Genomic DNA, 18,577 nt, shown 5'->3' on the forward strand with positions numbered 1-18,577 from the left:
AGGAAATAAACAGATCTGTGTGGTTGGGGCCTAGTTCGAGCACATTACCGGACCCCTAGGTGTCAGTATAAGTGCTGCTTCATACTGTGAAGAAGGATTGGTGGAAATGATTGACTGGGACTTGAAAGAATTGATTAATTGATCATGTCTCACACACACAAACACACACACACACACACACACACACACAAACTTACGGGTCGTTTGATTTGGGGATGAGCATCCCCAGTTCTTTAATGCGGTCGTTGATGTTGAACCTCCGTCTCCTTTCGACTGAAACAGAGCAGAGAAAGCACAGATTAGATCAGATTTCATATACACCCTAGCACCTCCACCTGGCAACCACCTGAAAAGCCACAGAAACCACCTGGGACACCTTAGCAACCACCTGGGACACCTTAGCAACCACCTGGAAACTGCTGTTAAACTGACACCTAGGGGCCCAGAAATGTCAGAGAGCCTGTGCTCGAATTAGGCCCCATCCACACGGATCTTTTTATTTTCTTCTCTCCACTTTATCAACCACCTGGGACACTTGGACACTAGCAACCACTTGAAATTCCACACCAACCACCTGGCACACATTAGCAACCACATGGGATACCTTAGCAACAACTCAGAACACCTTAGCAACCACCTGAGACACTTTGGCAATCACCCGAATTTCCATAGTGAACAATGGACTACCATAACAACCACAAAGGTACATCGAAGCAATACCACAGATGCTTTGAGAACAGACAAGCAACAACTTAGCAACAGCGTCATATTCTTTAACAATGCCCTGGTAACATCTTAGCAACTGCCTCTCAACAACTTACAAATCATATGTAATGCAACAGCAAAACCCTATCAACACCTTAACAACTTCTGGAATACAGTAGGTACACCCACTTAGCAAGTACTAGAAACATTGGAGCTACCCACATAGCAACCACCAAAGACACCATAGCAACCATGCAGAATATTATAACACCCACCTGGGCACACCTAAGCAAGAGCATAGATGCCTTAGCCATAGCCAAGATACACCTCAGCAACTACCTGGGATACCATAGCAACCACCCTACCAACTACCTGGGTTACCAAAGCAACTATCAAGAAACACCTGAACAACACTAATGCTTTCATTTAAAATAATACAGAATTCACTTGAAATACCATAGCAACCCCATAGCAACCACTTGAAATGCTACAGCAATCAATGAACAAGACTAACCCTAACCTAGCGACTGCTTGCTGTGATGGAGCAGAGCCTGGGTTCCTCTGAAGCTATGAAGACTAACATAGAATAAACTCACTCAGGTTGTGGTTGTCCTTCTTCTGCCTTTCCTTCACCAGAGCTCGGACCTCCGCCTCTGAGAACAAGCACAGACGAGTTAAACCAAGGCCTGTCCAAAAGTTTATACACAATATTGAACTCAGCTGCTTAACGCTCCACTGAGTGTAGACATGTTGTGTACACCGTCTACAGAAACAAATGAAAGGAGCTTTATAGCAGCTGCACATGATCCCGTGGTCACTATGTTCAATGGCATGTGAGGACTAGCAATGAAGCTGAGTTCTCAGAGAGATGGAGCCCCATCCAGTTCCTCGGTGGTGAGTTGGAGTGGTGAGTGTGATCCAGAAGTAATCCCCTAGCCCCTGACTCTGAGAGGCTCCATCAGATCCTCACAGCAATGTTCCCATACATCTACTGTAAAGCCCTTGTCTATTGTAGAGGTAAGATATTATACAAGAATTGCTTTAACTGAGAGAGATCATGTTTAAAATAATAAAAGGATTATTAAAGTGTATCACTGACCTACGGGAAACCCCTCAGGCCTCTGATAGTTTCCACAAGATCCTGGTTTCTCCATCATGTGCAGCATGGCTGGAGACGGTGTGACTATAAATATAAGCAGTCAGATACGCACCTCATTTTTAAAGTGAGCATGTTCTCCCTCTTCTCCACACAGTTCTGGGGCTTATTGAAACGTTTGTGACCTGCTTTGGTCAAAACCAGACAAGCAGTGCACAAACAACAAACTGCGAGGTCTTACTTCACTCTGTCCAATCACAGCGCTGGACCCGTGTTTATGTGAGAGCGCAAAGACGAGGTTAAACTCAGCAAAACAGACACAACGAGCGCGGAGAAATAAGAGCACTGAGTAAAAACGGAGAAGAAAGAGAACAGAGTGAAAACGGCTAAAAACCAGAGCTTCTGCTCCTCGCTCCTCACTGCTGTGCGCTCGGGGTCGGGGTGAACAGCGAGCGGCTCATTATCATTTAAAGGAACAGGTGCTGAAAGCGGGCGTTCTGAACAGGGGCTGTTTACACAGGGGGAGAACACTGCTGTGGGGCTCGTGGGGTTTGGACCAAAGCAGGTCACAGACGTTTCATTAAGAAACAGAACTGTTTTCCTCTGTGGAGACGAGGGAGAGAACATGTCTGCTTTGAATTACAGGAAGTAAATATAACTGTTATTATATGTATTTTATTTGTTATTAAACCCCCTGTCAGGGGTCTGCTTGCTCTTTACTAAACTTTGAAACTAGGGAAACCTGTGAAAGTTATCCTCCAGATTAAAGTACAGTAATTATGTAAAGTACACTGCTGTGGACAGGCTTCCACTGCTATGTCTTTACAGCAAGCGTTACAAAAGATATCAGTACGACCTACCGGAGTATTCCCTTTTAATGTCGGACAGGTTAGCTGGACAGGAGCTGCTGCTCATGGAGAGGCCAGGGGGCGCCATACTCTGACTGTTATACATTTCTAACAGGTTTGTAGACACTGGCATCTAAAAGGATAAAGCAGATATTAAAATCAGATGTAATTACCCTTAAATTATCTATTTTTGTCACTTGAATCACGAGAGGACCACTGCTGTGCGTCTGCTACCACAAACCCAGCCCTGAAACACTTAGGAACTCTAAAACTCTGAGATTGAAAGGTGGGGAACACCTGGTGACAGGAAACTCCAATGTGGAGGAACAGGGAGGCCTTGCCCTTCAGTGAGGGGATGCCTTACTCCCCGCAGAACCCAAAGACCAATTGAACTGGACACACTCCGCATCGTGAACCATCTAATGATTGTGTGTTTGGGTTCTGTGAGCTGCAACGGTAAGACCACCCTGTTCAGAGTTCCTCAGGGTCCCAGCGGCTGGATCTGTGGGAGCACAAGGAGAGCAGTGGCCCATCACACAATATCAGAACTAATAATGGTTTACTGTAGGCCACTGTTTTAAAGGCACAGCACCTACACGAGCTCCTCGTGACAACTGACACTAACACACACCAACATTTAGAAACGCTTTGTCCAGAATGTGTCAACTCTCATAAAGGTGGCTTTGGTCAACTCTGATGTTAATTTGACATAACAGTTACATCAAGTGACACACCAAGAGGTGATATTAGTTTCCTGTCATGATGTTTCCTGGGTGAAACAGTATAACATAATATCACACCTGATTCTGTAGCTCTTTTTCTTCTTTTTGGTGTGACAGAGTGACAGGTTTTCACTGGCCATTAAAGAGAGCATCTACGATTGTGGGAAAACACAGTACTCTCTGGTTGTTTACATTCAGATTCTCTGCATCTTTTAAGGTGGAGCGGTGTGTGTAAATTAGAAGCACCTGTATCTTTTAAGGTGGAGCGGCGTGTGTGAATAAGAAGTGACTGTATCTTTTAAGGTGGAGCGGCGTGTGTGAATAAGAAGTGACTGTATCTTTTAAGGTGGAGCGGCGTGTGTGAATAAGAAGTGACTGTATCTTTTAAGGTGGAGCGGCGTGTGTTCATTAACATGAATCACGACCCAGTTCCGTCCCGATCCGCATTCATAACCAGTTCAGACTGGGAACACAGCATGCACCAGAAGAGAAGAGAGAAGAGGGATACCGTGCCGGTCAGCTGAAGTCCTGGATCCAGAGACAGTCCCAGCATGTCCTCACTGTAAGTGGACTCCAAACTAATGATGTCATCAATGACCTCATCCATCTGGGAAAAATAAATAAAGGCACAGTATTTAATATAACACACTTCAGCCATGGCCTTAAGGGCAGACGGTTGCCGGTTTGATCCTGAGGACTCAGTCCTGGGTCCACTCCTAGGCCTCTGTTCAGCTGCAGATATCCATATCTGTGCTGGTCCAAACTTATGAGTCCAGATGTGGCTTCTGTTTCCATCTTGTGTTGATCAGAAAGTGACGAGAAAACTGCAGTGATATGGACAGTGTCATAAACGCTAACCCTACCTCATTAAACCCACCCTCCAGAACGAACCCCTTAGCTCTCAGCGCCGTTTGCCAAGCGCCAGAGGAACTGGGATTATAAGGGATTATTTTCTAAGTGTATAGTAAGTGAAAATCTACACTTTTAAACCACATTCATTCATTCCTTCATTCATCTTCTGTAAGTACTTCACCCTGTCCCACATCGTGGTGAGTTAAAGGAGAATCACTGGACACGAGGCAAGTACACACACCGGTCTGGCCCCTTTACACACAGTGTGTGTTCTCCCCTTACTTTCTCTCTCTCCCTCTCTTTCTACTCGTCTGCTCTATCTATCTCTCCCCTTTTCTCATCTCTCCATCTCACATTTTATTCTCAATCACTTTCAATCTCTTCCTCCGTTCTTTCTCCCTCCTCTCTCTTCTACTCCTCTGCTCCCATTCTCTCTCTCTTACCTCTTTTACTCCTGTGTCTTTCTCTCTCTTCTGTCTCTCTTTGATTCAATCTCTCTCTCTCTCACTCTCTCTCTCTGTTGGAGTGTGTGTTAAGCTCTTACTGATAAAAGCTCCAGTTCCTCCTCCTGTAACGCGTGCCTGAGCAATAACTCCAACCGACCTCACGCTGAAGATCAAAGCGGGTGAAGAAAATCATCTCTGCGTTTAAAACACGTTACTGACGTTAATTTACTCTCGCTGCAGAATGTGTGATAAATAAAAACTCTTCTATTCCTCACTGAGGAGAAGAACCCCTCAGAGTCACTGCTGGATTGAGACTAGTACAACACCCATAAATATCCACAGCGTCCTGTGTCACTGATGAAGGACTAGAGGACGAGCGACACACACTGTGCAGCGACAGATGAGCTACTGTCTCTGACTCTACATCTACAAGGTGGACCAACGAGGGAGGAGTGTCTCACAGAGTGGACAGAGAGTGGACACAGGGTTTAAAAACTCCAGCAGCACTGCTGGGTCTGATCCACTCTACACCAGCACAACACACACTAACAAACTGTTTTTAGCTTATTTGTGCTAACATTAGCTTAGCAGCTAATTTAGCTGCAGCCAGCCTTGTTTCCCTGTTGTTAGCACTAATTAATCATTCATTCATTAATTTCCACCTTTAAACACCCTCTAATTTTACATCTGAGGGGTTCCTTTGTGAATTAAACAGTGATAATTAATAACAAACACAGCTTCAAAGGCAGCACAAAAACATCAAGAAGGAAAAAACAGGTGTAAAATGAAGAATGACGTTATACAGCGATAAACAATAAGCCACATCCAACTGGAGGGGGCGCTGTTACTGAAAATCAGCACATCTGTGATTAATTAGTGATTGATGTGTACCTCTTTCTCAGTGTTGGAGGAGAGGGTCAGTAACGCCATGGGGCTGTTGGGGGCGCTGTTGCTTGGGCCTGGAGGCATGACCCCTCGCTCTGAGGTGCTCAGGTACGCCCTTACCTGCTGCCTCTGAGACTGCTCTATGTGATACTTAGTGGGGTTCTCCAGGTGAGTCTTTACCTGAGAGAGAGGGAGGGAGAGAGAGAGAGAGAGAGAGATTTTATTATAACCTTATACATTCTTCTGCAGTACCATTAGTATAATGTCAAACACATAAAGTCTGAATCATTTTAACTGAAAAAGTGAATTCATTAATTTATAAGAAATAATAAATCTAAATAAAAAAATTAAAATGTGACCAAAATTCTGCTAAATACTTTTTTACATTTAATTGACTAACGTTAACAACAAATAAATGACAAAAATGCAAGTAAAACTAATACAAATTTTAGTTAAATAATGAAGGCTAAATCTAAATCATTATCTAATTATTTCTGTTTAGAACTTTTAATTTAACACGATACAGCTTCCATATACTTTTTGCAATAATCTCACAACTGGTGTCCCTCAGGGGTCAGTTGTGAGCCCACTCTTCTTTACATACACTACCTCACCTAGCTTTCTCACCACTGTTACACTAATAACACATCCCTGGTGAAACACTTTTAGCACACATTCTTTCAGTTCAAGTCAGATCAGCTTTTCATTTCTTCATAGTTACTATGGCGATGTCAGAGGGTCCACTGTTCTGACTGAGCTAACACAGATCCAGCCTGGTACTGTCTGTAATGGGAATGCATATCCTGATACATTTGAGGGTGACACCGTAAGCAACAATATAAATGTTGTATTTGTGAAATGAAGTGCACCAAGACATTGGCTAAATCTCAAATGCCCCTCGTACCCTATGTAGTGCACAGTGTAAATCATAGTGGTTTCTGAACACTTCACCAGTGTTAAATCTACACTGTAAATTAACACAGATGAATGTGCTGTGTGTAGAGCACTGTATGTCAGATTTTATATAAAAGCTGTGAAGTGCACAATGTAGGGAGGATAAGGCGCTATTTGGGACACTGTTCAAGCTTCTCATCCACTGTTGTTTTGCTGAGCTGAGAATTAGATACGTATCCGATCTAGGAGCACATATGAAAAAGACTCAAATCTGACTGGAACAGATGGGATTTGACCACAGACGTCCACACAGCCCTAACTTTATTTTAAATTTATTTTATCTTTATGTGCACATATATTTGAACTTTATTTTAAGTTAAGACAACTTTATTTAAGTTTATTTGACCTGATTTTAACGTTACTGAACTTTATTCTTACATATTTATAACTTCATTTTGACTTTACTGAACTAAACATCTAAAGACAATATAAATATAAAACTCAACAAAGGCATCTCCCAAACTCCTAATGTTCCTACTGCTGTCAATAATCAATAAAATAATCAAATGAAAACCGATCAAAGATGGTTCTTACCGCTCTGTGCCAGGTGTTTGTAATGTTTTGGCCAGTTTTGGAGGGAATGGTCAGTGTGTGTCCAGCTGGACAGAATATCAGAAACGGTCTGTAACTCCGAGCTCCGAACTCCAGCAAAACAGGATTAAACTCAGGAGCAATAACCACCCCGTGCTCGTTTAACACCACACCACTCTCACCACTTTCTCTCTATTCCCCCTCTGTCTCTGTCTCTCTCCCTCTCTCTCTGTCTCTCTCTCTCTCTCTCTCTCTAATCTGTAGTAAACATAGGCTCCTACCCTGAGGACCTCCATGGGCACATGAGCGGCGGTGGGCATGGCCGAGTGGGGGCTGATGTTGTTGGTGTTAACATTGATGGCAGCGCTGTGGGCGGGGCTCTGGTGTGAAGTGGGCGGTGTCTGGTGGCGACGGCGCTGTAGCTCCTCCCTTCTCTCCTCCTCCTCCAGCTGCTCTCTCATCAGCTGCTGCCTCAACAGCGTCCTCGAACCCACAGCTGGGCGAGAGACACCATGCTGATCAGAGGGACTACTGCAGAGAGAGAGAGAGAGAGAGAGAGAGAGAGTTAGATGTGTGTGTTAGATGTTGTGTAACTTAATTAACTCAAACATTCTTTCATTCATTCATTGTCTGTAACCGCCGGGAACAGTGGGCTTTGGAAACCACAACAACGGCGGCGGTAACGTTAAGCGGTGTTTACTCATGGTGTATCGGCGTGTTGTTGTTGTTTGGGACTGAACACAGCTCCGTCATCAGTTCAGACAGATCAGTAGAGTTTGTTCCTTCCTTGTTGCAGCGTCCAGCTCTCGCTGGATTCTTTCGTCGGCCACCGATCCAAGGAGCGTTTGAACCTCTTCAAAAGACCACGGCGTCATTTTACGAGCTGCCGTCGTGAGTCGGATAAAAACAAACGTGATCTCTGCTGCAGCTGGAGATTTTACGGATGGAGAGTTGGTGCTGGTCGTCTGCGTTGCGTGGCGTAGAGTGACGACTCTCTCTGGACGATCAGCGCTCTGCAAGGTTTACACGCCACAGTTTAGTCCCTACTCGACTCGCTCTGAACCACGAGAGAACAGCCACTAAACAAGAACCCGCTTCCAGAACCAGGACCTGATTCACCTGGTGGAGGAGGAGAAATGCTGAGGAGCCGGGTCAAGTAGGGGTCATGCAGCAGAAAGCGGCACACTGGAGTGCTAAAGGGCTGCAGGGTCTCTCCATGAGATATAATACATATACAACTAAAACATGCACACAATAAATCTGATATACTCCACATATATTCATATAGAATAAAATTATCTAAATAATAATAATAATAATAATAATAATAATAATAATAATAATAATAAAGGCTAATATAAACTTATATTCTTGCGCCCAATGATTCCAGGTAGGCTCTGGACCCGCCGTGACCCTGAACTTGATAAGGGTTACAGACAATGAATGAATGAATGAATAAACGTATATTAAATCTAATATAAACACTAATAAAAATAAGCTCTAATTGTTAATTGTATAAACTCTAATAAACATTATTACATTCTAATAACACTAAAGAGGTGTCACAGTGTTCTGATGGAGTGGTGTAATAAACCTGTCTGTGATATTGATAAATATGAATCAGTGAAGTGTGTTATTGTTACAGTAAATGAGGACCTGAACACTAGAGGCCGCTGTGTCCTTCAGCTTAGGTTAACCTTCACAGTCACCTTCTCTCAAACTCACAGCACTTCCTTCATTGTGTGTGTGCGTGTGTGTGTGTGTGTGTGCACTCTCTCTCTCTTGTTAATTACTGTAGAATGTAACAGTCCTTTGCTCTTCTCACTTCTCCTCCACAGCCCTGAATCACTCAGTCCTCCTGAGAGAAACAGCAGATTAAATAAACCCAACACTATCCAGAGTAAACTCAGAACTACTGAACACACACACACATACACACACACACACACACAACCAGCAGCAGCTCCTCAAACTGGAGCCTTACACTGAAATGTAAACCCAAACATAATGGACACTGCTAATATTCCTCGAACTATTGTCCAGAGTATCAGGTCCAGAAGTGTCCCGGAGCGGTCCTTCCACACACGTAGCACACAGCTGGAGGTTTTCGGTGTCAGATGTGCTCTAACAGCAGGAAATGCACTGCACGATTTAGGCATGGGGCAGGGCCTGTGCAGCATGTGCAGGAGATACTCTGGGACATTAGTGGCTCTGTTAAAAATGCACTGACTCTGAGTCGTTACTAGGGCCCTAGTAAGATAAAGTCCCTGTAAAGTCATGGACAAATGTTGTGGGCGTTTGCGTTCACACACACAGCTCCTATCGTACATATGGATTACTCTGCATGTGTGAAGTGAGTTTATGAAGCACAGAGAGCACTGCGTTAACCTGTGTATGGTCCAGTGTTATCACAAAAATACATGTGGAAGAAACACTTGAATATTCTTATGTAACGCGTGGAGCCGAGGGAAGGCTGGATGTTTATTAAACCAAAACAGAAACCGGAAGTACTTCTAATGGCACACAATGGGAGGCACGTGGACACTGAGACTAGGTAAACACACTTGTGACTAATAAATGTAAGGCTACGGCGGAGTAAAGAAAAACATTCACAAAGATCAGAGCACATGAGGAGAAAACACAAAGCACTACAGACACAACCTGGCAAATTGATACTTTAATATGGTTCAGTTTTATCAGTCAAACAGTATTTCAGTCAAGTCCTTAATTGTACAAAATTGTAGTGAAGAGTGTGTAGCTCTTTAATTGTATTTATTTAAAAAGGTAAATATGGCTTGTATTAGATTTGGAGCCAAACTCTCTCCTTAACATTGGCCAGTTTTATCAGTGAAATGATAAATCAGTCAAGACTTAATTATGACTCTATTTAAGGTGAAGAGGGGACACTATGTGCATTATTTCTTTAGCCGAACCAACACACACACACACACACACACACACACACACACACACACACACACACACACACACATTTTATTTACGGAGAGACAGCTACTGTGTAAATAAAATTTAAGAAATATATAAATAATCCCTACATCTTGCTAAACCCAAAGGGGTAACTGCTTGAAACAACGTCTGAAAATCTCATTCTCTCTTTATTATCAGTCTGTTTGATCCTGTTTTGCAGGATGATGGAGTTATTGTCGGTAACAGATTGTCTGCAAAATGGTTTCTTCAGTATCGGTTGATTTTATTGGTGTGCTGATAAATCGGAGCAGCCCTGTCTCTAACAGTGAAGGACCTTGTTGTGTTTACAGTCTCGTCTCCTGCTTCTGTAATTAGGTTTTATTCGTTTGCCCTTGGCTCGAGCTCTGGAGCGCAGCTCTCTGTGGATCGCTCCGACTCTGAGAAAAACAAAAGACACTGGAAATGAGCAGAAATGGTCCAAAATGCTAGAGTTCAGTCCGTTAAACTCACACTGCTGTGAATTCTGGGGCGTTTCCCCTGATCCACAGCGAGAGCCCAATTCAGACATCAATCCCATCCACAACAAAACACTCATCACCCACTTCACCCTCAGAGAGAATCAGATCAGAGCACTGAATCACCACAGGGTCTCCATCACAGTCCAGAAACACACACCCCACAGAGGAACACACTCCCGCAGAGTCACAGCCAACAACCTCAACAGCAGCACGCTTAAAGCATTCAGAATAATTTACATATTCACAACACACATGGATTATGTTGATAATAGAACACAGCTGTGAAGGTGATCAATAGAAATAAGAGAATTAAGAGAAAACTAATATGCTATTAATAATATCGTACAGAACAGACTTTAAGGTGTTTTTACTGCTCTATAAATGTGTAAAAGGGGTAGGAGCAGTGTATTTATCAGATCTGCTACAGAGATATGAGCCGAGCGGAGCTCTCAGATCTTTAGGACCTAGAGTTAGTCCTGTCTCAGGTCAAAACTACGTGGGTTTCCTCCGGGTGACTGTCTGTGAGGAGTGTGGTGTGTTCTCCCTGTGTCTGCGTGGGTTTCCTCGGGGTGACTGTCTGTGAGGAGTGTGGTGTGTTCTCCCTGTGTCTGTGTGGGTTTCCTCCGGGTGACTGTCTGTGAGGAGTGTGGTGTGTTCTCCCTGTGTCTGCGTGGGTTTCCTCCGGGTGACTGTCTGTGAGGAGTGTGGTGTGTTCTCCCTGTGTCTGCGTGGGTTTCCTCGGGGTGACTGTCTGTGAGGAGTGTGGTGTGTTCTCCCTGTGTCTGCGTGGGTTTCCTCGGGGTGACTGTCTGTGTGGAGTGTGGTGTGTTCTCCCTGTGTCTCTGTGGGTTTCCTCCGGGTGCTCCGGTTTCCTCCCACGCTCCAAAAACACACGTTGGTAGGTGGATTGACTCAAAAGTGTCCGTAGGTGTGAGTGTGTGAGTGAATGTGTGAGTGTGTGTCGCCCTGTGAAGGAATGGTGCCCCCTCCAGGGTGTGTTCCTGTCTTGTGCCCAGTAATTCTGGGTAGGCTCCGGACCCACTGCCGCCCTGAACTGGATAAGGGTTATATGAATGAATGAATGAATTTGTATTTTTAATTTTAAAATTAAAATGGAATTGTCTCTACGTTTCCATCACGGAATTAAACTTAAAACCAAGGTCCTAAATAAAAGCGGATAAGAGACTGAACCCTGAAATAGCATTAACACTGCTAAAGTAGCACTGTAATAAACATGTGCATGTAATACTTTAACTAGATGAGCGGTTAACGATGATGAGTGAGTGAATGAATGAATGAATGAATATATTACTGTAAACTGGGATGAAATATGTATCACTTTCAGTTTATTTAACTCCAGTAAATCATCACTCAGCAATGAACAGGAAACACAAAAGCACAGGGCGTGACTTTACTCTGACGGCGTGTGTGTTCCCATCCTCTGAAATCTGTGACGTATTTTATGATAAGATTACATTCAATAATTACCCAATCAGAAATGATGTCACTCTTAGCACATCACCGTAAACGCCTTCTATTTTCAGCTCATTTCTGTGTTGAAATGGCACCAGGTCACTGTCAGCGCACTAACCCTCAAATAGAATGAAAATGAAATGTGTAACTGTTTGTCACTGTGCAATGGAAAACGAAATGTGTCCTTCGCAGTGAACACACCCACACAAACACACCCACACACACACAGACTAGTGCACAGGGGCTGTGAACACACACCCAGAGCAGGGGGAGTCATCCCCGGAGCCAGGGAGCAGTTGTGAGTTCAGTGCCTTGCTCAAAGGCCCCTCAGGACTGAGGAGGAGGACAGTGCTGTTCCTTCACTCCCACCGCCCCCTGCTGCTCGCGGGAATCAAACCAACGACCTTCCAGCCCTCAGCCCTCTCCATTAGACCACGACTGCACACTCAGCATTTCTAATCTATGTTTACACTGATAATAAAGTGAAGATATAGCAATATTTACAATTTTACAAATATTATAATATGTAATTTGCAGTAATATTATACATTAATGCTGTACCTTTTTAATGAATATAGTGTTTATGTGGATTAACATAATTAATATTGTAGGTTAAAGTCAGACATATGAACAGTCATATTGTACATTATTATATATCTGTACACATTTAAATATTAATATAGTACATTTGTCCATTAGAAGTTTAATATAATCGTTTATTATTCCCACAGTGGGGCACTGTAGCATCAAAGGGGAGTAAATTACTCAGTAATTAAAAGAGGTTACAAAATAAATCTTAGTAATTACTATAAACGTGAATAATACAAAGTACCAAATATCAAAAATTTGACGAATATTTACGACTGAAAGGTACATGACTATTGCATGAGATATTGTTTGTATTTGTGTTGTATTTCCACAAAAATCTATATAAATGTTGTACATTTCCACAACAATGCTGCGTCTGTGCATTAATGTTACATTAAAATTACAGTAGAGCTACTCCTTCCTGTATTTTAACAGAGATTACCCTGGGACTGTATTAAAACAGTTTAATAAAATGCCTCTTACCTCGTCACGTTAGTCATTTGCTGCAGTGAGCTTCACATCAGAGGAGTTTTAAAAGAGTTTAAAGTGTTTTAAAAGGAATGAAGTGATGCTGCTGTGACTCAGCCTCCTCTCCCTGGTCTCCTCCCCCTCCTCCTCCTCCTCCTCGTCTCTGTTCTGATCGGCGCTGGAGACTAGCAGCTCTGTGAATGAAGCAGCTGCTGCGAAAACACGTCACTCTTTCTCCCTTTTCTCTGTTTTTTTTTCCCCTGAATTACAGCAGGTCTTTTTAAAGAGCGCTTACAGGAGGAGAGAGAGAGAGAGAGAGAGAAGCGAGAGAGCGAGATAACGGAGTGAGATAACGGAGCTAAATACAGACGCCTCGGTGAGAACACGTCACTGAAACATTATTTTATTCTTATTCTCCAAAGACAGAGGAAAACTTAACGCTGCAGGAATGAGGTCAATAAAATAATCAGTGACCAATTTAACACCAATTTACAGACAGCAGCTGCACATGAGCCCCAGGTCCACCGTGCCCAACGGAACAGTGGAACTGTGTTCTCTGGAGTGATGGGGTTCCTCTGGTGTGTGGAACAGTGGAACTGTGTTCTCTGGAGTGATGGGGTTCCTCTGGTGTGTGGAACAGTGGAACTGTGTTCTCTGGAGTGATGGGGTTCCTCTGGTGTGTGGAACAGTGGAACTGTGTTCTCTGGAGTGATGGGGTTCCTCTGTTGTGTGGAACAGTGGAACTGTGTTCTCTGGAGTGATGGGGTTCCTCTGGTGTGTGGAACAGTGGAACTGTGTTCTCTGGAGTGATGGAGTTCCTCTGGTGTGTGGAACAGTGGAACTGTGTTCTCTGGAGTGATGGTGTTCCTCTGGTGTGTGGAACAGTGGAACTGTGTTCTCTGGAGTGATGGAGTTCCTCTGGTGTGTGGAACAGTGGAACTGTGTTCTCTGGAGCGATGGGGTTCCTCTGGTGTGTGGAACAGTGGAACTGTGTTCTCTGGAGTGATGGGGTTCCTCTGGTGTGTGGAACAGTGGAACTGTGTTCTCTGGAGTGATGGGGTTCCTCTGGTGTGTGGAACAGTGGAACTGTGTTCTCTGGAGCGATGGGGTTCCTCTGGTGTGTGGAACAGTGGAACTCTGTTCTCTGGAGCGATGGAGTTGTGTTGGTGATGTCAGAAAATCCTCACAGCAATGTTCCACTACATCTAGTTTTCCCAGAATAGTATGTGTATTTGCACACACACACACACACACACACACACACTCCCGAAGTTATCCCTGAACATAAAGTTATTGCATCAGAACTGAGATTTTTAAAATATTGATTGTGGGAAGCAGCTTCTGAGACTGTAAACGGGATTTGGTCCCCACAATGTGATCTATACCTGGTAAAGTCTTTGTTTGTCTCTCTCTCTCTCTTACACACACACACACACACACACACACACACACACACACACAGTTTCAGATATATTTCAGAAATTTGTTCATATGCAGACGATATTTGTTTGTGAAAACTAATGTAAAGATCTGGAAGTAAACAAAAACATGATCATAAACACAAAATTAGCAAAAATAAAGGAATAAGCCACAGAAATAAGTTCAGCTCTAAAAGCTCTTAAGGAAAAGAGGAAGAGTGACATGTGACTCAGTGGACGAGCTGATGGACACCTAAAAATACCCCGCCTCGGTTACGAAAATCACCACAATCTTCTAACGCAAAGTTCATGACTCCAGATCCTCGCCTTATTGATTACTCAGCCATTACCCAGCATGCACTGCTTCCTGCCTTACTCGGAAACAATGAGTAAACACTTATCAAGGTCTTAAACCAAGATTAAACCAGGATTAAAACACAAGGAGACACTGGTCAAAAATGGCAGCAAAACAGTGTTACATCAAATATTACACAAAATGTATTCAGATAAATGCATCGCATGTAAAACATCTACACAACAACAATCTGGACGTCACCATAGCCTTTAACAGCACCCAGTGAGCGTTGGGGAACTGAGGAGATCAGTCGCTGTCGTTCTGAAAGTAAATGGTTTTCTGATTCACACTCGTTACAGGGATTCAGCTGCTCCACGACTCGGGGCTCCATTACAGTGATTGTGTTTCATAAAGCCCCAGGTGTTCTCAGTGAGGGATGGGTCTGGACGAGTTTAGCTCCCGGACTCTTTTACTAAGGAGCCGTGGTGTAGTAATCCACGCGGAACGCGGACTGACCTCGTCTCACTGAAATAAACAAGGCCTTCCCTGAAAAAGATGTTGTCTGGACGGCAGCGTGTCACTCCAAACCCTGGAGATATCCTTCAGCATTAACGGTGCCTTCACAGATGTGACAGTCCCCAACGCCCTGTGCACTACGCCTGGGGTACTAACACCCCCCCCTCACCATCACGGACGCTGGCTAACAAGCCCATGTCCATCTCCTCTTTAGCGGAGGAGCAGTGTCCGTGATTAACTCCACACAGAGTTTCAGACTGTGATTGTGTCAGACACAGGACACTTCTCCACTCCCCCTCAGTGCGTCTGAAATGAGCTGGGGCCCAGAGAAGGCGGCGTTTCTGGATCCTGTTTATATCTGGGTTCTTCTCTGCGTCTGTGAGGTTTAGCTTGTGTTTGTGGAGGTGGTGATGGACTGTGTTCACAGACGGTGGGTTTGGGGAGTGGTTCTGAACCGTGCAGTGAGTTCCTACAGAAACCTGTCTGTGTTTAATTCAGTGCGGTCTGAGGGCTAGAAGACCGCAGTCAGACACTGGTTTTAAACTTTGCCTCTTTCCTATAGAGGTTTCTCCAGATCCTCTGAATCTTTTAAGGATATTATGGGCTGTAGAAGATGAAATTTAGTTCTTTCTAATTTAAGTCGAGAAACGATATTCTTGAATGATTTCACTGTGCAGTCTTTAACAGAGTGAACCTCTCCACATCTTTACTTCTGAAAGACTCTCTCTGAGATGCTCTTTTTAAACACAGTCGTGCCCCTGACCTGTCGCCAGTTGACCTCAGTTATATATTTGTAGCATTACACATCTTTACTCGATTTGGAACATGTTGCTGGTGTCAAATCCAAACTGGGCACATGTAAATGTGATCAAACAGTTACCAGCATCCACATCAGAAATGATGTCTTTGAGCTGGTTTTAAATAAATATATATTTTAAATTATGTGCACATCATTGCATTTTGTTTTTATTTACATTTTGTACAACACCCAAACTCCTTGGAAATGTGGTTTGTAAAGAAATAAAAGTTTAGCAAATGTAGGACTAATTCAGGTTCTGCAGTTAAGAGAGTCCTGCTGTAATAATGAGCTGGAACGGGCCGCGCTGGTGTCCCGGTCTTTGCTGGAGCTCACAGAGGGACACAGAGTGTTTCTGGCAGCCGAGAGCTGAGCCGTATTTAGATCAGACTCTCACAGAGCTGTACACACTACAAGGTGTAAATGACTGTGGGGAAAGTTTAGAGCTGAAGCTGAGCTCCAGACGCTGAGCGGAAATATTTAGACTGTTAGACTGTCTGTGCAGGAATATATAAACACTGCCCATTAAAAGTTCACTTGCTTTTCTTACTTTAATTGTTCAGAAAGTCTGGCTTTCACTGTTACTTTAAAAAACAAACAGAGAAAGTAGGATTTCTTGGTTAAGATCAGTGAAGTAAAACATGGAATACACACATTTCTGTAGATATCTGAGTGGAATTAAAGTTCACTCATCCACTACAAACACAAACCTGAGTAAAATGCCGTATTGTTCTTTCTTTCTTTATTTTTATAAACACTCGAAATCCCTGCCCAATGGGAGTCTGACGCACAGACAGGAGCCTAACCAACCTTCACGGGAATTATGTAAGCTTCTAAGTTATAAAGAGGACATTTAAGGGAAATGATATGAACGGAGAGCTGTGGAATTTGATACAGTGCAAATAATAATTATTTTTGGGGGGTTTCCTGTCTTTAAAAGACAGCGCTGTGCTCTTCTAGTGCTGAGCCAAAAAGATGATGATGATGATGATGATGGTTATGGAGGAGGCCATTTATTTGAACACTTCTTACACTCACTTCATAATCCTTATGTACACAGTATGTTACACACTGAACTTCTATCTTTAATAAAATGTAATATCTCTTGTTTTTTTGGACTACTTAAGGTCATTGTACTTCATGTGCAGTGACTGCAGTCATTAGTACCAGGTCACGCACAGTTTACACACGGCTATTTTAAGGTGTTTTAACAAACCGCAGCTGGCTTAACCCCAGTGAATAAATTACTCCTCACTAATCAGAGAAAACCTGCACAAACTGCAGATCCTCCCCTCAATGTAAGTAGAAGATGAGCACGAACTGCAAATCACTTCCTTAAATTAATATTTAGTTTTACCCACGGCTCGTCCCAGGCTCTGTTACATGGCATCACTGAGAAGCAGGTATTTATGTTTAAATACTTCACCTGTTCCATGCGCTCTGCTGTTCTGGCTTTAGTCTCCTGGAGATTTCACCTGTTTTCTTGTAAAGTTAAAGTTTAAAAAAAAGCTGCACAGATGTAAATGACTCAGAAACACAGTGAGAGTGAGATGTGTCTGTGTTTTTGTGCACTACAGGGACAGAGGAGATGCCTTTCAGTTTTATAAAGTGTAGAGCCCATTGTGAAGAAGTGATTATGATAAATGTCCTCAACAACTTTCAACACATTTCTGTTCGAGGCTCCAGTAAAGCGCTGTAATGCTGAGGCCAGCTCGGCTGAGTCATGTCATTCAACATCATCAAAGTGGACACTTCAAGGACGTCTCCAGGGTTTAGGGCCAGAATTGGAACGGGGGCAAACTGCAGACAGCAAAATCCTGGACATATTGCAGGTTAGACGCATTCTTTAGGTCCCAAAATGAGGACGTGTCTGGTGAAAAGAGGACGTATGGTCACCCTAGGATCCATTCTTAAAACATAAACATCTCCACCGCTCAGTGCAGGCTCGGCTCTGGAAACTGAACCTACTACAAAAAGCAACGCTATCTTCCTCACTAGCTGTAAATAAACAGATATCATGTTAAAGTGCTGAGACTGGAGAGTCATATTTATATCAATTTTATGTTATTAGCTCATGCTAATTGGCTAGTTAACCCTTTGATTACTCCACTGTGCTCGACTTTACAGATACAAACACTTTAACAATATTATTTTGTGTGCAGCACAGTACAGGGCCTCTGCGTAATATCAAGCGTAATTTTTAATAGTTTGCTAACTGATGTATTAGCTCATAGGCTAAAGCTCCAGACTGCTCTGTTGTTCTTCAGACCTTTACAGCTGCTCTGTTTCCCTGGTGAAACTCATTCACAGTAGGAGGGTGTTATGTCAATATTTAATATTCACTTGTAAGCAAACTGCAGCTCGTCTGAGTGCTGAAAGTCCTCTTTAAACATGTCCTGCACAAATCCATTATGGAGACAACACTTAAAAAGGAACCTATACAAAGAAACCAGTGAAGAAATGAAAAAACACTACAGAAACATCTTAGCAACTACCTGGGACACCATAGCAACATCTTATCAACCATCTGGAATACCT

The 18,577-nt window shown here is 43.3% G+C and overlaps 1 protein-coding gene across 1 annotated transcript in view; it reads right to left on the reverse strand.

Annotated features, from left to right (window-relative positions):
• Positions 1 to 18,577, reverse strand: part of LOC136697348 (microphthalmia-associated transcription factor-like) — a 30,159-nt gene that overhangs the window by 4,589 nt on the left and 6,993 nt on the right. Inside the window, exons 2-8 of the mRNA XM_066672384.1 lie at positions 7,321 to 7,570; positions 5,561 to 5,734; positions 3,880 to 3,978; positions 2,662 to 2,782; positions 1,805 to 1,888; positions 1,302 to 1,358; positions 198 to 273 (exon numbers count right to left, since the gene is read on the reverse strand). Coding sequence (XP_066528481.1) covers positions 198 to 273; positions 1,302 to 1,358; positions 1,805 to 1,888; positions 2,662 to 2,782; positions 3,880 to 3,978; positions 5,561 to 5,734; positions 7,321 to 7,570 — 861 coding nt within the window. The remainder of the gene's footprint in view (positions 1 to 197; positions 274 to 1,301; positions 1,359 to 1,804; positions 1,889 to 2,661; positions 2,783 to 3,879; positions 3,979 to 5,560; positions 5,735 to 7,320; positions 7,571 to 18,577) is intronic.

Source organism: Hoplias malabaricus, chromosome 5 (genome assembly GCF_029633855.1).
Source record: "Hoplias malabaricus isolate fHopMal1 chromosome 5, fHopMal1.hap1, whole genome shotgun sequence".
Lineage (NCBI taxonomy): Eukaryota > Metazoa > Chordata > Actinopteri > Characiformes > Erythrinidae > Hoplias > Hoplias malabaricus.